Here is a 19,591-nt window from a genome sequence, read left to right on the forward strand (position 1 = left end):
TGAGATTCAAAGTGGCAGCCCTCTCTCGTGGTTCTCATGAGCCCGAGGCTTGACAGTGTGATTGCATTGAGCTCATGATTTAGTTTCATGCATTCTTTGACTCATTCGAGTCCCAGTGGCTGGTTAAAGTCGTATCAAAGAGAATCGAGTGCTCCTTGATTGCAAATATTAGCTTTTGCTTCATTTTTGTCTTGAGTTCTTTCACATTTCTGGGGGGTTGGAGTAGAAAACAAGTGTGTGCTTTGGTTTCACAAGAGAAAAAGTGATTGGTGACACCAGGAAATGAGCACAAACCCACACTTTTTTGAGATCCTTTGGGTCACAGTTGGTGGTGCAAGAAGTTTTCTAATCATCAGTTATGTTCAAATGTGAACAACATATTCGATATCTGCTCTTTATCTCAAATAGTTAGACGCTGATTTGGTTCTTGGCGGGCCTGATGTTCAGTGCATGTCATTTCTTTGCCTTCCTACTGTCTAAAAATGGTAAAAATGCCGGAAAAAAAATAGTATTTCTCTTGTAAATGACTGTTTTTCCTGCTTGAGAAATGACTGAACCAGTCAGAGTCGTGGTACATGCTGTACTAATGTTGGGAAGATGAACCAGAACCAGACACAAAAATAAAATATTAATGAAATCACCACAGTTGCAGACCTGTTGCAAATAGTCTAACAGTTATCTTGAGAATTCATCAATCCATAAATTTTTTTTGAAAATTATCATTTAATCTCCAGAACATCAGAAAATAATCACACATTCCCAGAGCTCCGTCGTGATGTCTTCATCCTTCACCCGACTTGCTCACTTCCTCCTGTCTTTGCATCTCATAAATTTCAGTCACTTCCGCACTTGAAAAGCCCATTCAGCAAGCCCAGTGGCGCTTCAAAGGCCGTCGTCTCCTCTTCCAGATCAGTCATCTTCACAGAGTAAATGAAGTGGACCTTTGGACAGCAATCAGCAGCTGGAATCTGGCAGTTTCCTTTTCTATATAATGACAAATTTAATAGAAGAAGGGACGGATAGGAAGAATATCTCGGCCTAAAGTGACAATGTGTGTCCATGAAAAATTAAAAGATGCATTAAAAGTCTCTTGTGTCTGCATCTGAGAAATCTCAGAGCGACAGAATAGAGCATATTAAAAGTATAAGGTTTAAATTCACAACAACTCCTGCAACTTGCACATCACTGATGGACTCTGTAAAACACACACTAATGAAAGCACCAAGTAAAGTTCCCGATTTTAATTCAAAGATCTCATTCTGATGTAAGATTTCCTCCCTCCGAGTGCGTTGCCATCGGTCTTGACTTTATTGAAGCTCACCAGCGTGCGATCTGCTTTGTGCTTTATACCAGTCTGGATAGGATTTAATCATCCTGTTGTGATGGGATCATCTCATATGGGACATTTGGCTCACAGATAATCTTGCTTATGATTGTTGTGAGGAGGGAATCAGAATGCATTTATGTGCAGCTACGCGATGCCAGCGATGAGTCATGTGGATTATTTTACCCGCACCCCGTTCTGTTTATTTGTCTGCAAATATTTTAGGAACAAAAGCATTTCAGCGAACTCCTTAAGAATGTATTTTAAGTGGGATTCTGTGAGGTCGCTGAATGAGTTGTATCTGCAACCTAAATAACTCCCAATTTTGTGCTTCTATCATGGAAATGTTTGCAACCAAATCTGCAAATACTAATGCAGGCTTTTGGAGACCCCCTGCAGATTATTATAGAGGCATTTTCACACTCAGCAGGAAAAAAGGTATATAACACTTGTGTGATATCTAATATACAAAATGCGGTGAAGAAAACATCCTCATCTAAGTTCTCACCTATTTGAATAATGTCTTAAAGTAGCTATTAGTACAACCTGTGGGAGCTCTTAGCACTGATGGTGTGATCATTTCAGGTACTTGTATATTAATAGCTGAAACTATTAACATGAGATATGAACTGCATGTTTTGTGTTAAGACATTAGCACAAAGAAAAGCAATATTCTCAAATGGCAATGCAGATGGTTTTGGCCTTATCTTTTTGAGGATTTAATATATTTGTCTAAAAGAATTCAGCCTCCACTTCAGGTGAATGTAAAGAATCTAAAAAAATAAAATAAAACATGCTCTGGGATGTTTTCAAACATATTAAAGCAGAACTGCATAATTAATTGAATACTAATCATGGGTTTGGCATCCCACCCTTAAATGAACATGAATGGCTGTGATACTTGTCATGGAGTTTTAACGATGTAGAGACAGACACAGAGAGACTCACATGGCTTTGGTTGGGAGTAAGGTTTACTGAAAACAGAAGTGACACCGACAAAGCAACAGTGCCAGCATCAGTTCTAAGGATTTTCTCTAATCTTTGGGAATATATTCTAGTTGGGAGAAAGTCAGATTTAGAATACAGACCAATATGGAGACAACTCGTCTACTTAGTTACGTCAGAATAGACGATATCTAATTTCTTGCAGTGTCTGCCTGTCTAAACGCTATTATGACCTTTTATTTATTTTTTATTTTTCTATTTCATTTTAACATATCGTTAGCCTAATAGCATAATTGGCTAAGTCATTTTTTGGCCTTCATGACTTACGCAACTATGCTATTAGGCTAACGATATAGCCATGTTTCACTAAGGCTGGACCATGATTACTGACCTAATTTTGGGAAAGATGCAAGGAACATTAAGATTCTGTCCAGTTTAGGTTAAATTTGGGGAGTGGACAGGCCAAGATTGCCGCACAGGTTAAGGTGGTCAACTCAAAAAATTTGAAAGAGACTAGCTGGGGATTATAGTGAAGTATTTAGCTGGCAAAATGATATACATTTCTGTAAGAGGTAGTAGAAACTAAAAACAGAGTAAATGACAGTTAATGTTGTACACTTGACACAAACTTGGCTCCAAATGGATGATGATGTTGCTCATTATTAGCTAACGATTAGCCTTTTAGCCTTGATTAGCCAGTATCTTACTATGAAAGTAATTATATAATGCCATGCTTACATCTTATTTTTCTGCCCCTAAATGGACAAAAAGTTGCTGACAGTTTTAAGGTTTTGCAGTTTTAAGAGTTGAAGAAAGTGAATGTTATCTTCCATATAAACAATACTATGACTCGTTATTAGCTAATGATTAGCCTTTCAGCCTTGATTAGTGAACATCACTTAAAAGGTGATATGATGTGTTTGTATTGGGTTATTTTTGCCCCCAAATAGGCAAAAAAAAAAATGCTTGGCAGTTTAAAGAATGTTTTCCATTGGTCACAAACTTAACTCCAAATGGACAATGATGTTGTTCATTTTCCCCCTATGACTAGCCTGTTTTCCTTCTTTAGGTCACCTTTTACTTGAAAAGTGATGACATAACATTCTTGTTTTGTCTGCCTAAATGGACAAAAATGCTGGCAGTTTTAAAGTTGTTGCAGTTTTAAGAGTGAAAGAGAGTGAATGTTGCTAGTTGAATATGATTGACAATATTGTTGCTCATTATTAGCTAACAATTAGTATTTTAGCCTTGATTAGCTTGCATCTTAACTGTAAAATTTGGGTTTGCATCTTGTTTTTTCTGCTCCCCAATGAACAAAAAAATGCTGGCAATTTTGAGATTTTGAATTCTTTAGGATAATGGATTTTTAAATTCAATTTACCTCGGTTATTTTGGAGTAGAAGCATTTGTAAGGCTTAAATACCACTGGAGGCAACCAGTGATGTTTTGTATCTATGTCAAACAGCAGCTTGTACATAGATCAATTTTCAAATAATTTGGATTCTGTCAGCAAGAAGTTTCTGTTAGATTCTTGCAGCTGAGTTTTCTCATCTTAAATCCCATTGTATGACTGAATTCATGTGCCTTCTTTGCTTGCAGCCCTTCCTTTGACGAGGACCCTTACCCTCGGCCGAAGGGGAAGAAGAAGAAGAGAAAGTCTGAGCGGAAGAGGAAAAGGAAACGGTTTGTTCTCCCAAAATTAGATGTATTTTCGGATACCTTAGTTGTGTTTCCTGGAATAACTAAACTGAGAGAATTCTTGGAGTTAATGTGTCTTTATCTTTTTCTTCCTGCTTTTAGGTCTCCTTCCCACAGCCTGTCGCCACTGAGGAAGAAGAAAAAGAAGAAGAAGAAGAGCTCCAAGAAGAGCAAGCGGCATCGGTAGTTCTTGCTTATTACAAAAATATCAGCAAAATGGCTGAATACTTGTATTTTTAGATGACCCAAATAATTTTTTTCCCTCATTCTAGGTATACCTCCAAAAAGTCAAAACACAGGTAAGATTTATTTTCATCATTTCAGCATTTTGCCTTATCAGCATGTGCGTGTGTCTTATTTCTAGAGGTAAAAATGTTTTATTAAAAGAGAGGCTTTGAAGACAAACAGTTCTCACCTGGATAAGTTTCCGTCTTAAATGTGGTGTAACAGTCGGTGCCTGCTTTCAGCGAGATTACTGGATTTCCACCTTAAAGTCCAATTCTCTTTATGTATCAGCGAGAAGGCAGGCTGTCTGCGCAGGATTTGTCGGAATTAATGCCCCTCGCTCATGATTCTATTCTCTTTCATCCCTGCAGCTCTTCAAGTTTAAAACATAAGAGGAAGGATGAGCGCAAGCACAAGAAAAGGTCAGTCTGTGATTGTTGCATCAGAATCATGTACCATCCAAAATCCTACACAACTTTTTTTTTATTATTTTTTTCTTTGCACCCACACTCTTTAGCATCCTCCTATCCCCCCAATGGTAAGCCCATCCATCCCCTTCAACAAACGCTAAAAGAAGAAAGAGAGCGGATTCTCCATAAACGCTCTCATGTAGGGCCGTGACGGGTGAATACAGAAGTGTGTGGATTTATTTATTTATTTACTTATTTTTGAGAGCAAAGTGTGAGGGAGAAAAAAAAATAAGGGAACCATGCAAGGGAGGAAAACTGATTGAACGCTTGAGCCACAAAGCAGAGGCAAAAAAAAACAGTGGGGGTGAAAGAGGGTAAGAGAAACCAATTTCATGCTGTGATCTTGAAACATTTTATAATTCGACTTTGGATGCAGCGCGTCGTTGTTTGTAAGCAAAGAGCCAAGTTCAGCAGCTGCTTCCCGGCTCGCTACAGCTCCTCGTTCCTTTATTCCGATCACTCCGCTCCCTATCATGCCTTTGCTGTTCCTTTATTCTCCCGCCTTCTCTCATGTGCTATTTTCTCAAAGACGGTTCATGCATCCATACATCAGGATCCTTCGGTTAAGAGTAAGAAGGAATATGAGGTGAAGATCTGAATAATGCATATATTCTTAAAGATAAAAAGGCTTGATGTGATTGTGCGTTTTAAATCTTAAGCAGAAAACAGCATCCAGACAATTGGTGATGCCAGTAGATTCATGTATGTGGTCTACATGTGATCATTTTGAATTATGTTGAATCTATCTATAGTATCTAGGATAAAAGATTCTTTATTTTGAAGGATGATCTTAGTTTAGCACATCACCAGTTAACTTTCAGCAATCTGTACGGCTGCAATAATGCCATCGAGGGCTGAAGTGAACCAAATCAAATCTCAACTGAATTTAGAGGGCTTGGAAGCAGAGTGGTCTTTCTGTAGTTTTTGAGAAAAATCGGTTCATAATTTCGGATTTTCAGGAATGGTTGAACATTCAAAGCCACTGTAACGCTATATTTGGGTTGTGGGTTCGACCACTTTGCTACTATAATATAAAACTCAGTTTAGATTTTTTTGTCGGTTAGACCACTCTGCTTCTAACCCCCTCACTTGTTCCTACTCTTCAACCAATCTACTGGATGTAGGAAAAACAAGAATCTCCACATTATCTCTAGACGAACTAAACCAGCTGCAGTGCACTGAGCCTGCTAGCCTTATTAGCCTAAATTAATTCCAAGTAAGAATGAAATGCTAGTATTTGCTGCATAATAAATCATTTTAACCTTATTTTATACTGAAATGATAGCAGACACAAAGCGGAGCAGTATCTGCATGCCCATACTCACATCATTTTTGAAAAATAGTGAAATACATCAGCTGTCATATCCAAGCGCAAGAACTACTGAAGAAATCAACGCCGAGTTGCATGTTCTTTGTTGAGCTGTGATATGCAAACTTCTGTTCCCAAAGTTAACACTCAACTTTTAGGCCAACTCTTTCAAGATTTTTTTTTAAAATCACGAACACAGTTATACACAGTATAATGCACAGTGAAATGTATTCTTTGGACAAAATGCTGAAACGCTGAAGACTTCTTTACATGGTGTTTGTTAGTTTGGAGTCGACTTGGAACTGATTCTTGAAAAAAAAATAGCCCTGGCAGTCTCCATTAGGTTGGGTGAGTTTAAACTTGTGAAAACTGGTGTTCACAAGTAGTTTGTTCCTCCTGCCACCAAAAATACCAGATTTATCCTGGAAGACTGTTGATGTTGTGCTTTTCTGCTCATCAAAGTAACACCTGCAACTGTATGACCAATGAGCATTTTGACCAACCCATCCACCAACTGACCTGGCCACTACAGCTCTGATGTTATTCACGCTTATCTGCATTTCTCTGTAATAATTTCAAATGGGTGTACCTTGATGGCTTACCAATTAGGAAGATGACATCCATTTTGTTAATTCCTTTTAACAAGCTGTAATTGTTCAGTTGTTTCTCCAAATGTCATCCGTTAACAAAACAACAGGCCTATTTAGGCTTAAAGTTCACTTCTGAGATTTGGGAAAGTACCGTCATTGCTACAAATAAGAGCAAGAAACACAAGCTGTCTGACCCATTTTAAACTTAATTTGGTAGCCGAAAGGAAGTAAAAGATGGAGAATGACCGATAGCAGTCCCTTGGTTAAGACATTGTGGTTTGCCATTGGTGTCTTCAACCCATATCGACCAGGAAATTCAAAATTAGCCAAACTTTAGGAGAGAAAACTCCGACCATTAAAAAGTTAAAAGCAAAATGACTGACTGTAAACATTTATGTACAAATCTGAACTGCACGACAAATACCTAAATATTAAGCATCTGTGAAAAAGTATCAGTTATGCAGTCGTGTAGTTAGCAGTAATCAGATTACGGTTTCTGTGTAAGGAAACCAGGCCTTTATAATTACATTAGCCGTTTCCACAGTGAATAAAGAAGGCTGCACAGACAGTGTGAAAACTAGATTTCTTATTTCTGTTCATATTTGTAAAACAAACTCAAAAAATATGGGACATGGCAATATTATTGTATTATTTATCAACATGTGACGGGAAACTGAGACCAGTACACTGTAGGTAGCACTGGTCCGGAGAAACAGTCATCCCTTCTTGTTGCTCACTGGCTAACTATTAGAGCTTGAATATTAAATTGTGCATTGTTTATTGATTTGTATGAGCCACCGTACCTAGAGCTACAACCGTCTGGGTATTTTCTGGCAGCATAAGTGCATACAGAGTCAGAATGAGACATACACGTGCACCACTCTAACTATAATTTAACAATTTATATTAAGATGTCAAATGTGGTGTGAAAATATGCAGAGAAGTTTGGAAATGAGACTTTTTTAACATGGAAAATGTCCCAGAACCCTGATTCTGTGGATGCCTAATTTCAAGTTTCCCCTCCAAATAAAGAGGCTCAGATAATCTTCCTAAGCTATTGACTTTCTTGCATCGGTACATGTGTTTCTTGTACTGTTGAAATGTGTAGAAGCGATGCCACTGTAAATTCTACAGGAAATTAAACACCAAAGCTCCACTGAGTGCAAACAAATGGAACAAATGGTGCAAAACATAAATCACTCATTTCCAGACCCTGGTGTCGGGTTGTTTTGACTAAAAACTACAAATGTGATCAACTCACAACGATACAGAACAGAGAGAAGCAGCAAATCCTCATATTTAAGAAGACAGAATTTGCTCTTGCTCCTAGAACTTATTGATCATAAATGTCTATCAATCAGCTAATCACAGCACTGTGAGCTGCTTATCCACGTGTGTCTTCCCTCCTCTGCTCGGCTCCAGTTCACGGACTCACTCACGACGGAGGCGACGCTACCGGAGGTCAGAGTCGGACACTTCTTCCTGCCAATCTTCCACAGAGGACAGGTACGGACCCTCTCCCCCTGTCCCCGCCGGCTGCTCCCTCACTTTATCTTATCGGCCCGAGGTGTCTGCCCAGTTCTTGGTCACACCACAGCGATGACTGATAAGGCAGAGGTGACTTCCTGATCTCAGGCAAAAAGCAGCTCTTATCACAGCCTCACAGCAAAACGGCCAACAAATTCACTCCACAGATCAATGGGCTCAATTATAATGACATATGGTAAAAAAAAATGTTGCCGTGTGCTGCGGTCTTTAATGGATTGCAGTGAGTTGATGGCAGTGAAAAGGCTGCATATTGGTGATAATTAATCTTACAATAATAATCGGTCGCTGTTGATTGAAGACTGCCAGAATTAACTCAATTAGTGAACTTTCAGCCGTGACAGTGTATAAAAATGTACCTCAGATTGAAGTCAATTTGAATTTCCAGTAAATAATATCCTCACTGTGAGACAAAACTGCGTTCTGAAGCTCAATTGACTCTATCAGATTATCTTCTCAGGTTGGTTTAGTGCTCAAGAAGCCATTTCTTTACAGCTGTTCTGTGATTACACAACAGAAAGAGAAGTCGCTGATCAAATGTCCCATTCTCTGAAGCGCAGAATCCTGATGCTGCGTGATGAAAACTAAATGCAGCATATTTCCCCCCCCCTCACACAGACACCATCTGCAAAAATCTGTGGTACATCAGGCTTTAGGAGAGCTGGCAGCTGTGGGAGAGGAAAGCAACGCGGTGATCACCCACACCGACATCAAGTGGAGACCTACAACCAAATCAGTGTGTAAAACGGCTCCAAAATATCGCTCCATCCTCTCAACCGGCACCGTAAGTACTCTTTAGGACTCTCATGATGCTGCCACTGGTTCAGTTTGATTTCTCAGTTGCGGCCGTGTCGAGCAGCTTATCGCCAGGAAAATGCCGACAGAGAGGCAGCTGGCTTTGGCAAGTTATCACCAGTAAAAGCATTTTCTTACTTACTCTCTTCCTTCGCATCACTATTGAAGCACATTCCTGCCGTTTAATATTCAATGGAGTTATAATATGTTTCAGAAAATTAGGTGTAAACCCATTTAGCTGTCAGCTATGGGATGAATATTTACAAAACAGAAGGGGGAAAAAAGCTGCACATGGCCTGACTCTGAGCTCGTTTTATGAATTTTGTCAGCTCTTGTTTTGAACATCATTAAGTGTGCACACGCTGGGTAGAAAAGAGTCCCCACAAAATAACTGTTGGCTAAACATGTTGGCTAAATCATAACAATGTGGGTGTTTTAAAGCTTGTTTTTTTCCCCTTCTGGTAAGAAACCGTGTCACATTCAAATGTAAATATCAGAATGAATTCACGCTCTGAAGACCCCCCCCCCCTGTTCTGCAGCCTCAGTAGGCACATCCTGTTAAATCTCACATTTACATTTGTGGTATATTCACAGTAAGTACACACAGAACCTCGATAATAGACAGCTGTGCAAAGAAACCTAGATTACGCTCAGAGGCAAAACGAGGGAAATTGCCAGCTTTATTCCTTAAAGCTGTTTATGTTCAGAAAAACGTCCAGTTTATTTTTTTTTTTACCACTGATGAGAAACTGTAACGCTGCATGGGAGGATAATGGCGCGTTCTTTGCTCAAAATAAACGGAAGTTATAAAAGCGACGTCGTTATTTGGTGTCTTAAACCGTGATCTGCAAACAGCCAGCGTTTGTTTATTGTCTTTTATTGCGAGCCATCAAAAGTGGATAAAACTGCAACTGTGCTGTTTTAGCGCAAAGAGCTGCAAGGTTGGGGGAGGTTTGAGATGGAAATTAAACCAGCAGTACTTGCAACATATCATAGAAATCATGTCTAACAACATAACTGATAGGAAAACAGATTGAACTAGGAGATAAAAAGGGAGCAATAACTAATATTAGTGTTTGGCGCTTGAATTTTTAGACCAAAACAGCAACAACAAAGCATGAATGAAGCTACAGAGATCAGAGTGAGGGTGTTTTTTGTTTCGTTAGACATACTGATGGGCTTAAACCCTCATGTTTTAAAGTGTGAGTAACACTCAGGTGCATCTTAACACGTGTTCGAAGACATAAAAACCAGCCTTTTACCTTCAGCTCTTCTCACTCTCCTCCCTTCACTGCTTTTTTTTAATGTTAGAATTCCAGTGAACCATTTCAGCTCTTTTAACCTTAGGGGGCGTACTACAGAGCAAGTTAGCCAGACTTTCTTTATGCTAGCTGGCTCAACTAAACCTAATATCCCAATCAGAACTCGTATGGTTTTCACCTTACTGTGTTAACTGCTAAGAGGTTGTGTTTTGGCACTATATACACTGCTGTTCAAAAGTTTGTGGTCACCCAGGCAATTTCATGTTTTCCATGAAAACTCACACTTTTATTCATGTGCTAACATAACTGCACAAGGGTTTTCTTATTATCAATGAGCCTTTCAACACCACTAGCTAACACAATGTAGCATTAGAACACAGGAGTGATGGTTGCTGGAAATGTTCCTCTGTACCCCTATGGAGATATTCCATTAAAAATCAGCCGTTTCCAGCTAGAATAGTCATTTACCACATTAACGATGTCTGGACTGTATTTCTGATTAATCTAATGTTATCTTCATTGACAAAAAAAGATTTTCTTTCAAAAATATGGACATTTCCAAACTTTTGAACAGTAGTGTAAATAACTTGGTAAATTTTCAGAATGACGGTTCCATAAACTTTATCTAATCTTCTAACAACTAAAAAATTCCCTTCAGTAAAATGGAAATACTAGTTGGAACAGTATTGGCCTTAAAAACTTGTGATAGCAATCATTAGGTAACTGCTCTCAAAAAAGTTAATACAACAGTTTCCATTGATCTTTTTTTAACTTATGACGACTTCTAATGAAATTTTAAAAAAATAAGGGCATTTCTAAGTGACCCCAAACTCTTGAATGGTAGAGCAGGTTAACATGCGATACAAATAGGGTTTGCACTACTGCTGCTCCACAGCTCCCTGCAGTTGCAATTCCAGCAAACAGATCAACAGGTTTGCAGATTCCTCAGCTGAGGATCTATATCGCTCAGAAGAAGATTTGGTATATAGGTGATGCATTTCACAGCTGATTTAAATCCCCAAATCTCTCACTGAAAGCTCTTTAGGACTCAACTCTTAATAAGTCTCGCTAACCCGTTAATCTCACTTCGTACTACACCCCTCTGACATGAGGCTGAAATGAAACCAGGAAAAGACAAACATCCGAAAAGTGTCATTAGCACCTTCTAGAATGCTGATTTTCAACTGTGCTGTTAATTTTAGGTTGATTTTTCCGTCTTTTTTTTTTCACCCACAAATACAGCTCTGTCCTCATTGTCTCTCGCCTACTGGAGCATAAAATATATTTAATTTCTCTCCAGCAATCATTAAATTATGCTAATTGCACAGAAGGATGTTTTTAATTACACACCACAGGGTTTTAATTGAAATTCAATAAATTAATCCATATATCAAATCATGCCCAGCATTCAATTTCCCAAAGTCGTCCAGGAGGACTTCACAGCCGGTTGCTGAGGGGTGGCCTTATTGTATCATTGTGTTTATTTGTGGTGTTGGATTTGGTGAATAAAAGCACATAATTTAAAAGGTAAATGCAGAATGATGTTTGCTTAATATTTCTTTCCCAAAAAAAAAAGCAATCCTCAAGCGGAAAGGTAGGTATGAGTGGACGAAAAAAAAAAACTGCTTAAAAAAAAACATTCTAAACTATGTACGCCTTTTCTGTGAATATAAAGTGGTGATTTTTGTGTGGTGGAAATGTAAGAATGTTTGAGGCAACAACGGGAAAAAGAAAAGCACACAAGAACCATGTGCCAGAACGCCAAGGCCGAGATTAAATGTTTACTTGAAGGCAGCCTTGTCGAAATATCTCGAGGTGACATTGAAGGATGTCTTTGTTCAATATTTGTCTTTCTGTAAGTGAAATCTTTTACCCCTGAGTACGCACAGATTGTGTGTAGATGTAAAGAACAAAAAACAAGAGGATGCTGGAAGCACAAAGATTTGCTTAAATTTCCCTCAGGGTCGGTTTGTTGTGTTGACTGTAGACTAGATAATGAGAGGACAGGATGGATTAACCTCTCGCAAGTGTCTCGTAATCAGAATGTTTCTTCCCCTCATCTGTGGACGCTTTGCAGTAAAATAAAATAAAATAAAAAAATCCAAATTCGGCGTGCAGTAGTTATACTCATTTACACAGTTAAAGTAGCCTCGCTCGCCAAAAGACTTCAAAAAAATGCACCACTTAGGAGAGAAAAAGGAACATGCCAATATAAATCTAACTGTCTCTGGGTTTGAAGAGAGGGTTATTGTCTTTTTCTTGCAATTTACGACTCTAATGATGCACTTATGTTGCCCGCTCTTCCCTTTTTTTTACACCTTACCTACTTAAGGAGGAAATCTTGATTGGTAAGTCGATGCTATCCGCAGATTTAGGGATTTACTTGTAGGTCGGTGCAGGCTAATTATTTACTTCTTACAGGAGAAAGAGCACAGTCATCTGTCCTATTCTGAGGGCTTTCTTAGCTAGACTGATGGGAACTCTCTTTGTCTGCAATCCTTTTCATTTCCACATAATACCCATTTTTGTGATGTTTGTTCAATGTTCTTTAAATGAGGCTTTTCAATGGGGGCTATTGTTTACTCTTTTTCTCTTCACTCCAAGTTAGAGCCGGTAGATCTTTCCACGCATAGTTTTCCTTTCTTCTCTGCTCTTTTGTTGTTCCTTTCATATAATTGTTTTAGTTTAGACTATACTTTAAAAAAATTGTTTTCTTGTTGATTTCTTTGACTTTAGTTGACTTCAGACTTTCTTTTCCGAGGTTATTCGCATGCTTCAAATTTGCATGATGTCTTTATCTTTCAAAGCTTTCTGTCCCAAGAGAAAAGAAAAAGAAAAAAAAAAGAAATCTCTTCACTGTGTTTTCGAGGGAATGTGTGGCTTTGTTACTAGAGTATTCACAAAGTGCATCAAAGCAGGTAGCAGGTTCCATTCATTAGTACACACCTGGTATTAAGCTGTAGCCCGTTTGTCTGTTTGCAGGTTTTGTCATCAAAACCTGGAAGCGAGCTTTTGCATGGAAACGGGTCTCAGCATTTATCGAGCCACACCGAAGGGCCGCATGATTACGATTCTGGGAATGACACGTCTTCGCCGCCGTCGAGCAAAACCGGTGTTTCTCGGGCGAGTGTCACTGACAACAAGAGGAACCACTGTCAGCGTCTGGCCTCGCCAGAGAAGCTCAAGTTCACTGACAGAGACAATGCCTCTGATTCAGGAAACTCTGTCACCAGCTACGCTTCCCTGTGCAAACCTTACGTGGAGGACGGCTTGTCTGCGGCCCTTTTCAGCACAAAGAGGTGATGTTGTGTTCATAACAACAATAATAATAATCTATCTGAATGAGTGCTCCCCAGGAAAATTGCAAGCTTGTTTATCTTCTGCTTCCACGCTCTGTTTCCTCTTCTGAAATATTCATCGTATGAATGGAGAATAAAGGCGAGCGCTGCTCTAAAAGCAAACCCCGGATTCATGATTTTGCCTTTATCACCCAAAGCAGTGAAACATCTTAATGTGTTTTTCTTCGCAGAGAGCAGATAACCTTGGGGTGTCGGATTGAGGTGGTGAGATCCCCAAAGACATCCAGCTGTTCACAGAGGAGGAGCGAGTCATCTCGAAGGCGACTGAAAGCCCGGTCATCGAGCAGCAGGAGCAGGAGCAGATCTTCAGGGAGTTCCAGATACTCGGGACGCTACTCTCGAAGCCCCTCACTGTCATCTTGCAGGTATTTTAACTGCTTTTACACTGTGCATCACCAACATTTTCTAATGCATAGTTACACTGAAGAGATTTTAGAATTTTGCATTGGATTATGGAAACATAATTATCTAATTTTCTAATTGCAGCTCGTATTCACGCTCGCTGAGCAATTCAGCTGATCTGAGGCGAAGAGGCAGCGTGGCCAGCCTGAGCTCCAGAGGAAGCTACTCCAGATACAGTCCTGACAGGTGAACTTTAGTGTATCAGCTGCTTAAGGTTCCTCATTAGTGGTGCATAACAACAAACATACAATAAATGAGCATTATCTGTGATTAAACTTTCACAGTGCTATTCCTTCTCTCCTAGACTGCGGGACAGAAAGCGAACAGGTAGCTCCAGAGAGACAGATGTGAAGCACACACATAAGGTTAGCGGGAAGAGACGAAGACGCAAATCCTACTCTCCTATGAAGAAGAGGAGGAGAGACTCGCCAAGCCATCTGGAAGCACGCCGAATCACAAGGTACAGCTCTCCCAGCCGGTTTATTTATAGCTACAGTGTACGTTTTTATGCCTAAAGGCAGCAAAAATGTACCGCTGGTCCCACCCTCCACCCCCTCAGTTGGACGAGTCCCCAACCTGAAATCTTTCACTCGTGTTGATGAGCTGTGTACCTTGAAATGTCATTTAGCCTGAGGATGAGATAACTGTCAGCTCTAAAGCCACCACAGGGGCTGAAGAAACAGATGGCGAACATAGACAACATGAAATGTAAAAGAAGAAGGAAGTCTGATGTTACCTGCATTGATAGATCCTGGCTTGCCACACAGTCAGCGTGATGTTCCCTTCATTTCACACTGCTCTGAGATGGAGATAAATGATATACAGCCACAAAAATACACAAAACAACACATGGCATCCGCGGAAAGATTACAAATCACCAGATTGTGCTTTGTTATTGCTCCATTAATCCGTGTTGTGTTGCAAAGCTGCAACGTTCAATATCACTCCTGTAAAAGACATTTTTAATCTCAGAGGTGCCCTTTCCTGGCTAAATGTACAGATACAGTCATGAGCAAAAGTCTACACACAGTTGAAAAGGCCATGTATATCACTGCAGTCTTATGAACCAATTATTCATACAACTGTTTCCTACAATGAATTGATTGAAACATGTGCACATGTCACAACATTGTCACAAAAAACAACTATGGATTTTGGTTCTCATGTAAATCAAGTATAGGTTTTTGGGGAAAATGAGAAATTCTGCTGGGGTAAAGAAAATAAACATCAAGCAACTTGAATTGTCAACAAATGTGTTCATCACATTTTCCTAGAGTCTAAGCCTCTTAGCTTCTTGTGAGAAATTACAATTGACTACAGCTGCTGACTCCTCTGAGCTCATTTATTTCAGGCCCTTTTGATAAATCTATAAAAGAATTAAAATACATGACTGCTTTTATGTGACAATGATACATGTGTTTCAATCATTCCACAGTAGGAAACGAATAGTTGTAGTCAAGACTGTCTTGCTCACAGTAGTGGATAGTCTTGGTTATCTGGCAGCGGACGTTTTTCTTTTTGTTTTTATTAAAAGATCAGAAAAGTTCAGGCAGGACGAAATACATGGCATTCATATAATCGCATAGCAAGAAACACTCATTTGAAAAATATTGTTTAGTTGAGCTTTAACCACTCATCTTTTTGGTTCTCTGCAGTGCCAGGAAGCGACCCATCCCTTACTTCCGACCCAGCCCGTCCTCCAGCAGCCGGTCCACCAGCGTGTCGTCCTGGAGCAGCCTCTTCACCCGCAGCCGCAGCCGCAGCCCGATCCACAGCATCAGCCGCAGCAGGAGTCGCAGCCGCAGCCACAGCTTCTCCACCTACAGGAGCTACAGCCGCAGCTCATCCTGGAACTCAATCTTTGGGACCCGCAGCCGCAGCCGGAGCCGTTCGTTGAACAAACGCAACAAAACGAGGCATTAGGTGTCTCAGAGAACATTATGGGGGCCGAAACGGCGGCTCTGTTTCCAGCTGAGAGCGAGGACAGTGGATGTTGGAGCAATCGACCGTTGTGCGTCTCCGCGCTCCGCTTTGACGCTTCCGTGGAAATTCTCCCAGCAGTGGTCCGAGCACGTCTTTTGTTGAGGCGGTCTTGTTCACTCTGCCCACAGAGAGCGATGGAGACTGAATGTCTTTATGTTTGTTTGTTTGGTTCTTACACTGCATCCTCTTGCATCAGCACTTACAATGGCCTGAGACTGTTCATCTCGAGATATCTACACCAGAAACTGCACATAGGAAAGAAACACTATTCCTGTAATTAGTCAATTTACATTCTTGTTCCATATGTTTTTTCATATGTTTGTGCACTTAAATTATTCTTGTAAATGCTTTAAAATGTTTTAAAAGCTTAATATTTATTTTATAATTGATGGCACATAATGTGGCCTCATCAGAGGTCCAAGAAGCACTGAATCAGCCTAATTCCCATTTTGATTTGGACTTGCAGTATACAGTATATTTGGCCATATGCAAGTGCAGATGCACCAGGTGAACATTTAACCGATGTTTAACAGGACAGCAGACATTTACTGTCCTGTGTCAGGTCTCGCACCGTGAAATGAAGTATTGAGGTAACATTTGAGCCCTTTGATCCGAGTGTTTACAAATGGCTTCACAGGGATCGTTATCAGGAATAAGAAAAAGGTTTATTGCTCTGGTCTCAGCACTTCACAAGGCGGAGAACAAACATGTTTCCTCAGTGAGGGTGGCCTGATGGCGAGCAAACTGCCTGTCAGCTCAAATGTCAAATTAATTTATCCTCTGATCAAGTGGAAAACGATTGAAATGTCAGTCCATGTAATACAACAGAGAGCGATTGAACCATTTGGGAGGTTGTTTGACAAAATGTTCACACAGTCAGAGGAGCTTTTCTCCTTTACAACTCATGGCGAATGAAACATTTGATGCAGTTTTTTGGGAGATGGTAATGATAGTGAGCTTTTTATCTGCTTCACTGCTTCACTCTCTGAACCCCAGAATTTACAGGCAGGTTTAAAAGGCAAAAATAGTCAAAAATACACCATTTAATCAGAGCCAGAAACTAAAAATAGAAAATAAATGTTGCGTTATCAGCTTCCTGATAGCTTGAACTTCTCATCTGTCGGAAAATTGAAGCAAATCTTCTTTAAAATCACTTTCTTCCATGCTTTTCATTTAAACGCTTTCCAAAAATACACCATTTGTTCTAACCAAATTCTGTAAAAAACTGAAACTTCTGTGCTCTTCGGTGCAACTATGAAGTCATTATTGACTTAGTTGAAACCAACCATCACCTGACAAAAATATAGGGAGTGTTCAGGTGAACTGGGATGAACTGCAGGCTGTGTTTACACAAAATAGATAGGAGATTAATAAGGAAACAAATGAAAAATCAAAGTCGTAAAACACTCGTAGTATGTAGAGTCACTGTTGTTCGACAATATTGGTATAAAACTGTGAAGTATTGGTGGGCACATGGAAAAATGTTGTTGCTTTCATTTTTGTAAAATAAGTAATCAGTGAAATTCAACTTTTTTTTTTTTTTTACAAATGATTCATAGCATTACAACAGTGACATACTAATGACATAAAAATGCATCTTTGAGTTCTGGCTACTTCTAGCCATGGCTGACTGTGCTTTTTCCATAGAGGTGCTGGACTGTAATTTGCAGTGAAAAATGAGCCCAAAATGAGGAAAAATGTGACAGTAGCAAAAAAACGCTCAAACTACTGGAGGTTCAGGGGGTTAAATGAACATTTTGAGCTGTCTGTAGTTCTCTTACTGCATGAATGAGCCTCTGACTTTTGTTTATTCGGTCATTTTAAAATTAAGCACAGGAGGAAAACGCTGGACCTCATTTGGCTGCTGAAAATATGTCTGAACTAATGAAGAGCATTGATTCTCAGTTTACTTGAATAATAATGTCTCGCTACAACACTGGAGCCAAATCCATAATGCACCTGTGTTTGAAGGTCAAATTTTGAATTGTGCGGCACCGTGCATATTTATTGCTTATTTAATATTTATTGATTTGTTGTCCCTCTCAGTAGTGGTCAGTCTTTCTATGCAACGCTGTCAATTTATAGTTTTTATGACACTGCTGTAAGTTATTTTTGGTTTGTTGTAAATTATTCTTGGGTTTTGCTGTCTGACTCACACGTGAACCTCAAAGCTAAAATTTGAACGACAGAGGAGCAAAAAGTGGAACTGAAGAAAAGATGCTTCCTGTCTGATGTTTTGGGTGCTTTCTATAAGCACAAATCTAACATTTTCTTTGTTGATTTCTTGCTTTTTTTATCAATAGTTAATAGAAAAGGTCAATACCACTTTAAAACTGTTTCCAAAATGTGAAACTAGGTAGGAGATGGTTAGCTTAGCTTAGCATAAAGACTGGAAGCAGAGGGAAAGAGCTAGCCTGGCTCCATCAGAAGGTAACAATATCCAACTACCAGCATCTTACTAGCAAGTAGGTCATATCTTTTTCCATAATTCGTCCAAAAACTGATGTGTAAGAGCAAGTTGGGGCTTCAAGTAACTTTATGGCCCCCAGAGTCATCGCGCCATCCGAGAAACATTTTCATTTTCAGGTTCCGGTAGGTGGATTCTGTGGCCTTTGGATAGAGTGCAGAAATTTTTTCTTGCTAAGATAAGTTTAAAAAAAAAAAGCAGTTACACTGTTCCTTCCCAAGTTATTTTTGAGGCTGCTCCAACTCCCGAGTTTGAATCTGCACACAGTCTGAACCTGCCTTTGCTTTAAAGTAAGAGTTATATCTCTCAATCATTTCAAATCCATCATCCTGCCTGTGTTACTGCTCCGGGCCTGACAGACTGCTCTCTATGCACTCAATACTCTCAGCTTATTTCCTTGAATGTCTACTAAATTGGACGAATGAGGGAAATGTGACGTTGGAAAAAAAGGAAAGAGCTTGGCACAGAAGTCACCCGTGAACTCCAAACTGATGGTGACTGGTGTCGACCAGCGTTGACGAGGTGCCAGCAGGAGATTCATGCAGTCGTGTTCATCGACTTTCTAGATGGGCTCGCAGGGCCACGGCCCCCCTCCCCATCTCACAATGTAAAGTTTACATCGGTTCTCGTGCAAAATGACTTTGAATATGTAAGTACTGTGGTGTAAATATGCATCTGCATTGTATAAAATGACTCAAAAGTTTTGATTATCTGATTTACGGAATGTGACTGGGGCCGTGTTGGATGTTAAAATGTTAAAGATAAAGATGCTTTGGCCAGTGAAAGAGGAAAAGGAGACAATGCCAGTTCGGCTTCAGTCAACGGAGTCTGGATGTCTTTGTGCTTAAGGTCCCTCTGATCATGTCTTTTGTTATTTTCAAAATTCCAATAACAAGGTCATATAGCAATAGTGCTCCAGTGTTTGTGTGTTAAATCATGCATTTCCATATGGAAAGAGCATATTGCAAAATCTTTTTCACACTGTCACATTTTATCTCGTGTCAGTGAGAGCTCCACATTGTGATGACGTGTCACCTAGAAATTGAATCGGTCCCATCCTAACCCCGTGAAATCAACTTTCCTTTCCACTGTGTGTTCAGAATAAGCTATATAAAATCATGTTCTGATGGAAGTGCCGCTGCCGTCTTGTTTTAATGCTTCAAAAACAGATGAACACACGCTGATTCGTCGCAGTAAATACACTGAACGCAGCATGT

At 39.7% G+C, this 19,591-nt stretch overlaps 1 protein-coding gene across 1 annotated transcript in view; it reads left to right on the forward strand.

The window, feature by feature from the left end:
• The window catches only part of srrm4 (serine/arginine repetitive matrix 4), a 74,895-nt gene extending 55,389 nt beyond the window's left edge, over nucleotides 1-19,506 (forward strand). The window contains exons 3-13 of the mRNA XM_022208446.2: nucleotides 3,869-3,952; nucleotides 4,070-4,150; nucleotides 4,240-4,266; nucleotides 4,564-4,614; nucleotides 7,984-8,067; nucleotides 8,725-8,890; nucleotides 13,146-13,462; nucleotides 13,693-13,887; nucleotides 14,009-14,110; nucleotides 14,229-14,384; nucleotides 15,580-19,506. Of these exons, the coding sequence (XP_022064138.2) occupies nucleotides 3,869-3,952; nucleotides 4,070-4,150; nucleotides 4,240-4,266; nucleotides 4,564-4,614; nucleotides 7,984-8,067; nucleotides 8,725-8,890; nucleotides 13,146-13,462; nucleotides 13,693-13,887; nucleotides 14,009-14,110; nucleotides 14,229-14,384; nucleotides 15,580-15,847 (1,531 nt within the window). The 3' untranslated portion in view covers nucleotides 15,848-19,506. The remainder of the gene's footprint in view (nucleotides 1-3,868; nucleotides 3,953-4,069; nucleotides 4,151-4,239; nucleotides 4,267-4,563; nucleotides 4,615-7,983; nucleotides 8,068-8,724; nucleotides 8,891-13,145; nucleotides 13,463-13,692; nucleotides 13,888-14,008; nucleotides 14,111-14,228; nucleotides 14,385-15,579) is intronic.
• The last annotated feature ends 85 nt before the right edge of the window (nucleotides 19,507-19,591 follow it).

This window comes from Acanthochromis polyacanthus, chromosome 7, assembly GCF_021347895.1.
Source record: "Acanthochromis polyacanthus isolate Apoly-LR-REF ecotype Palm Island chromosome 7, KAUST_Apoly_ChrSc, whole genome shotgun sequence".
NCBI classification, from domain to species: domain Eukaryota; kingdom Metazoa; phylum Chordata; class Actinopteri; family Pomacentridae; genus Acanthochromis; species Acanthochromis polyacanthus.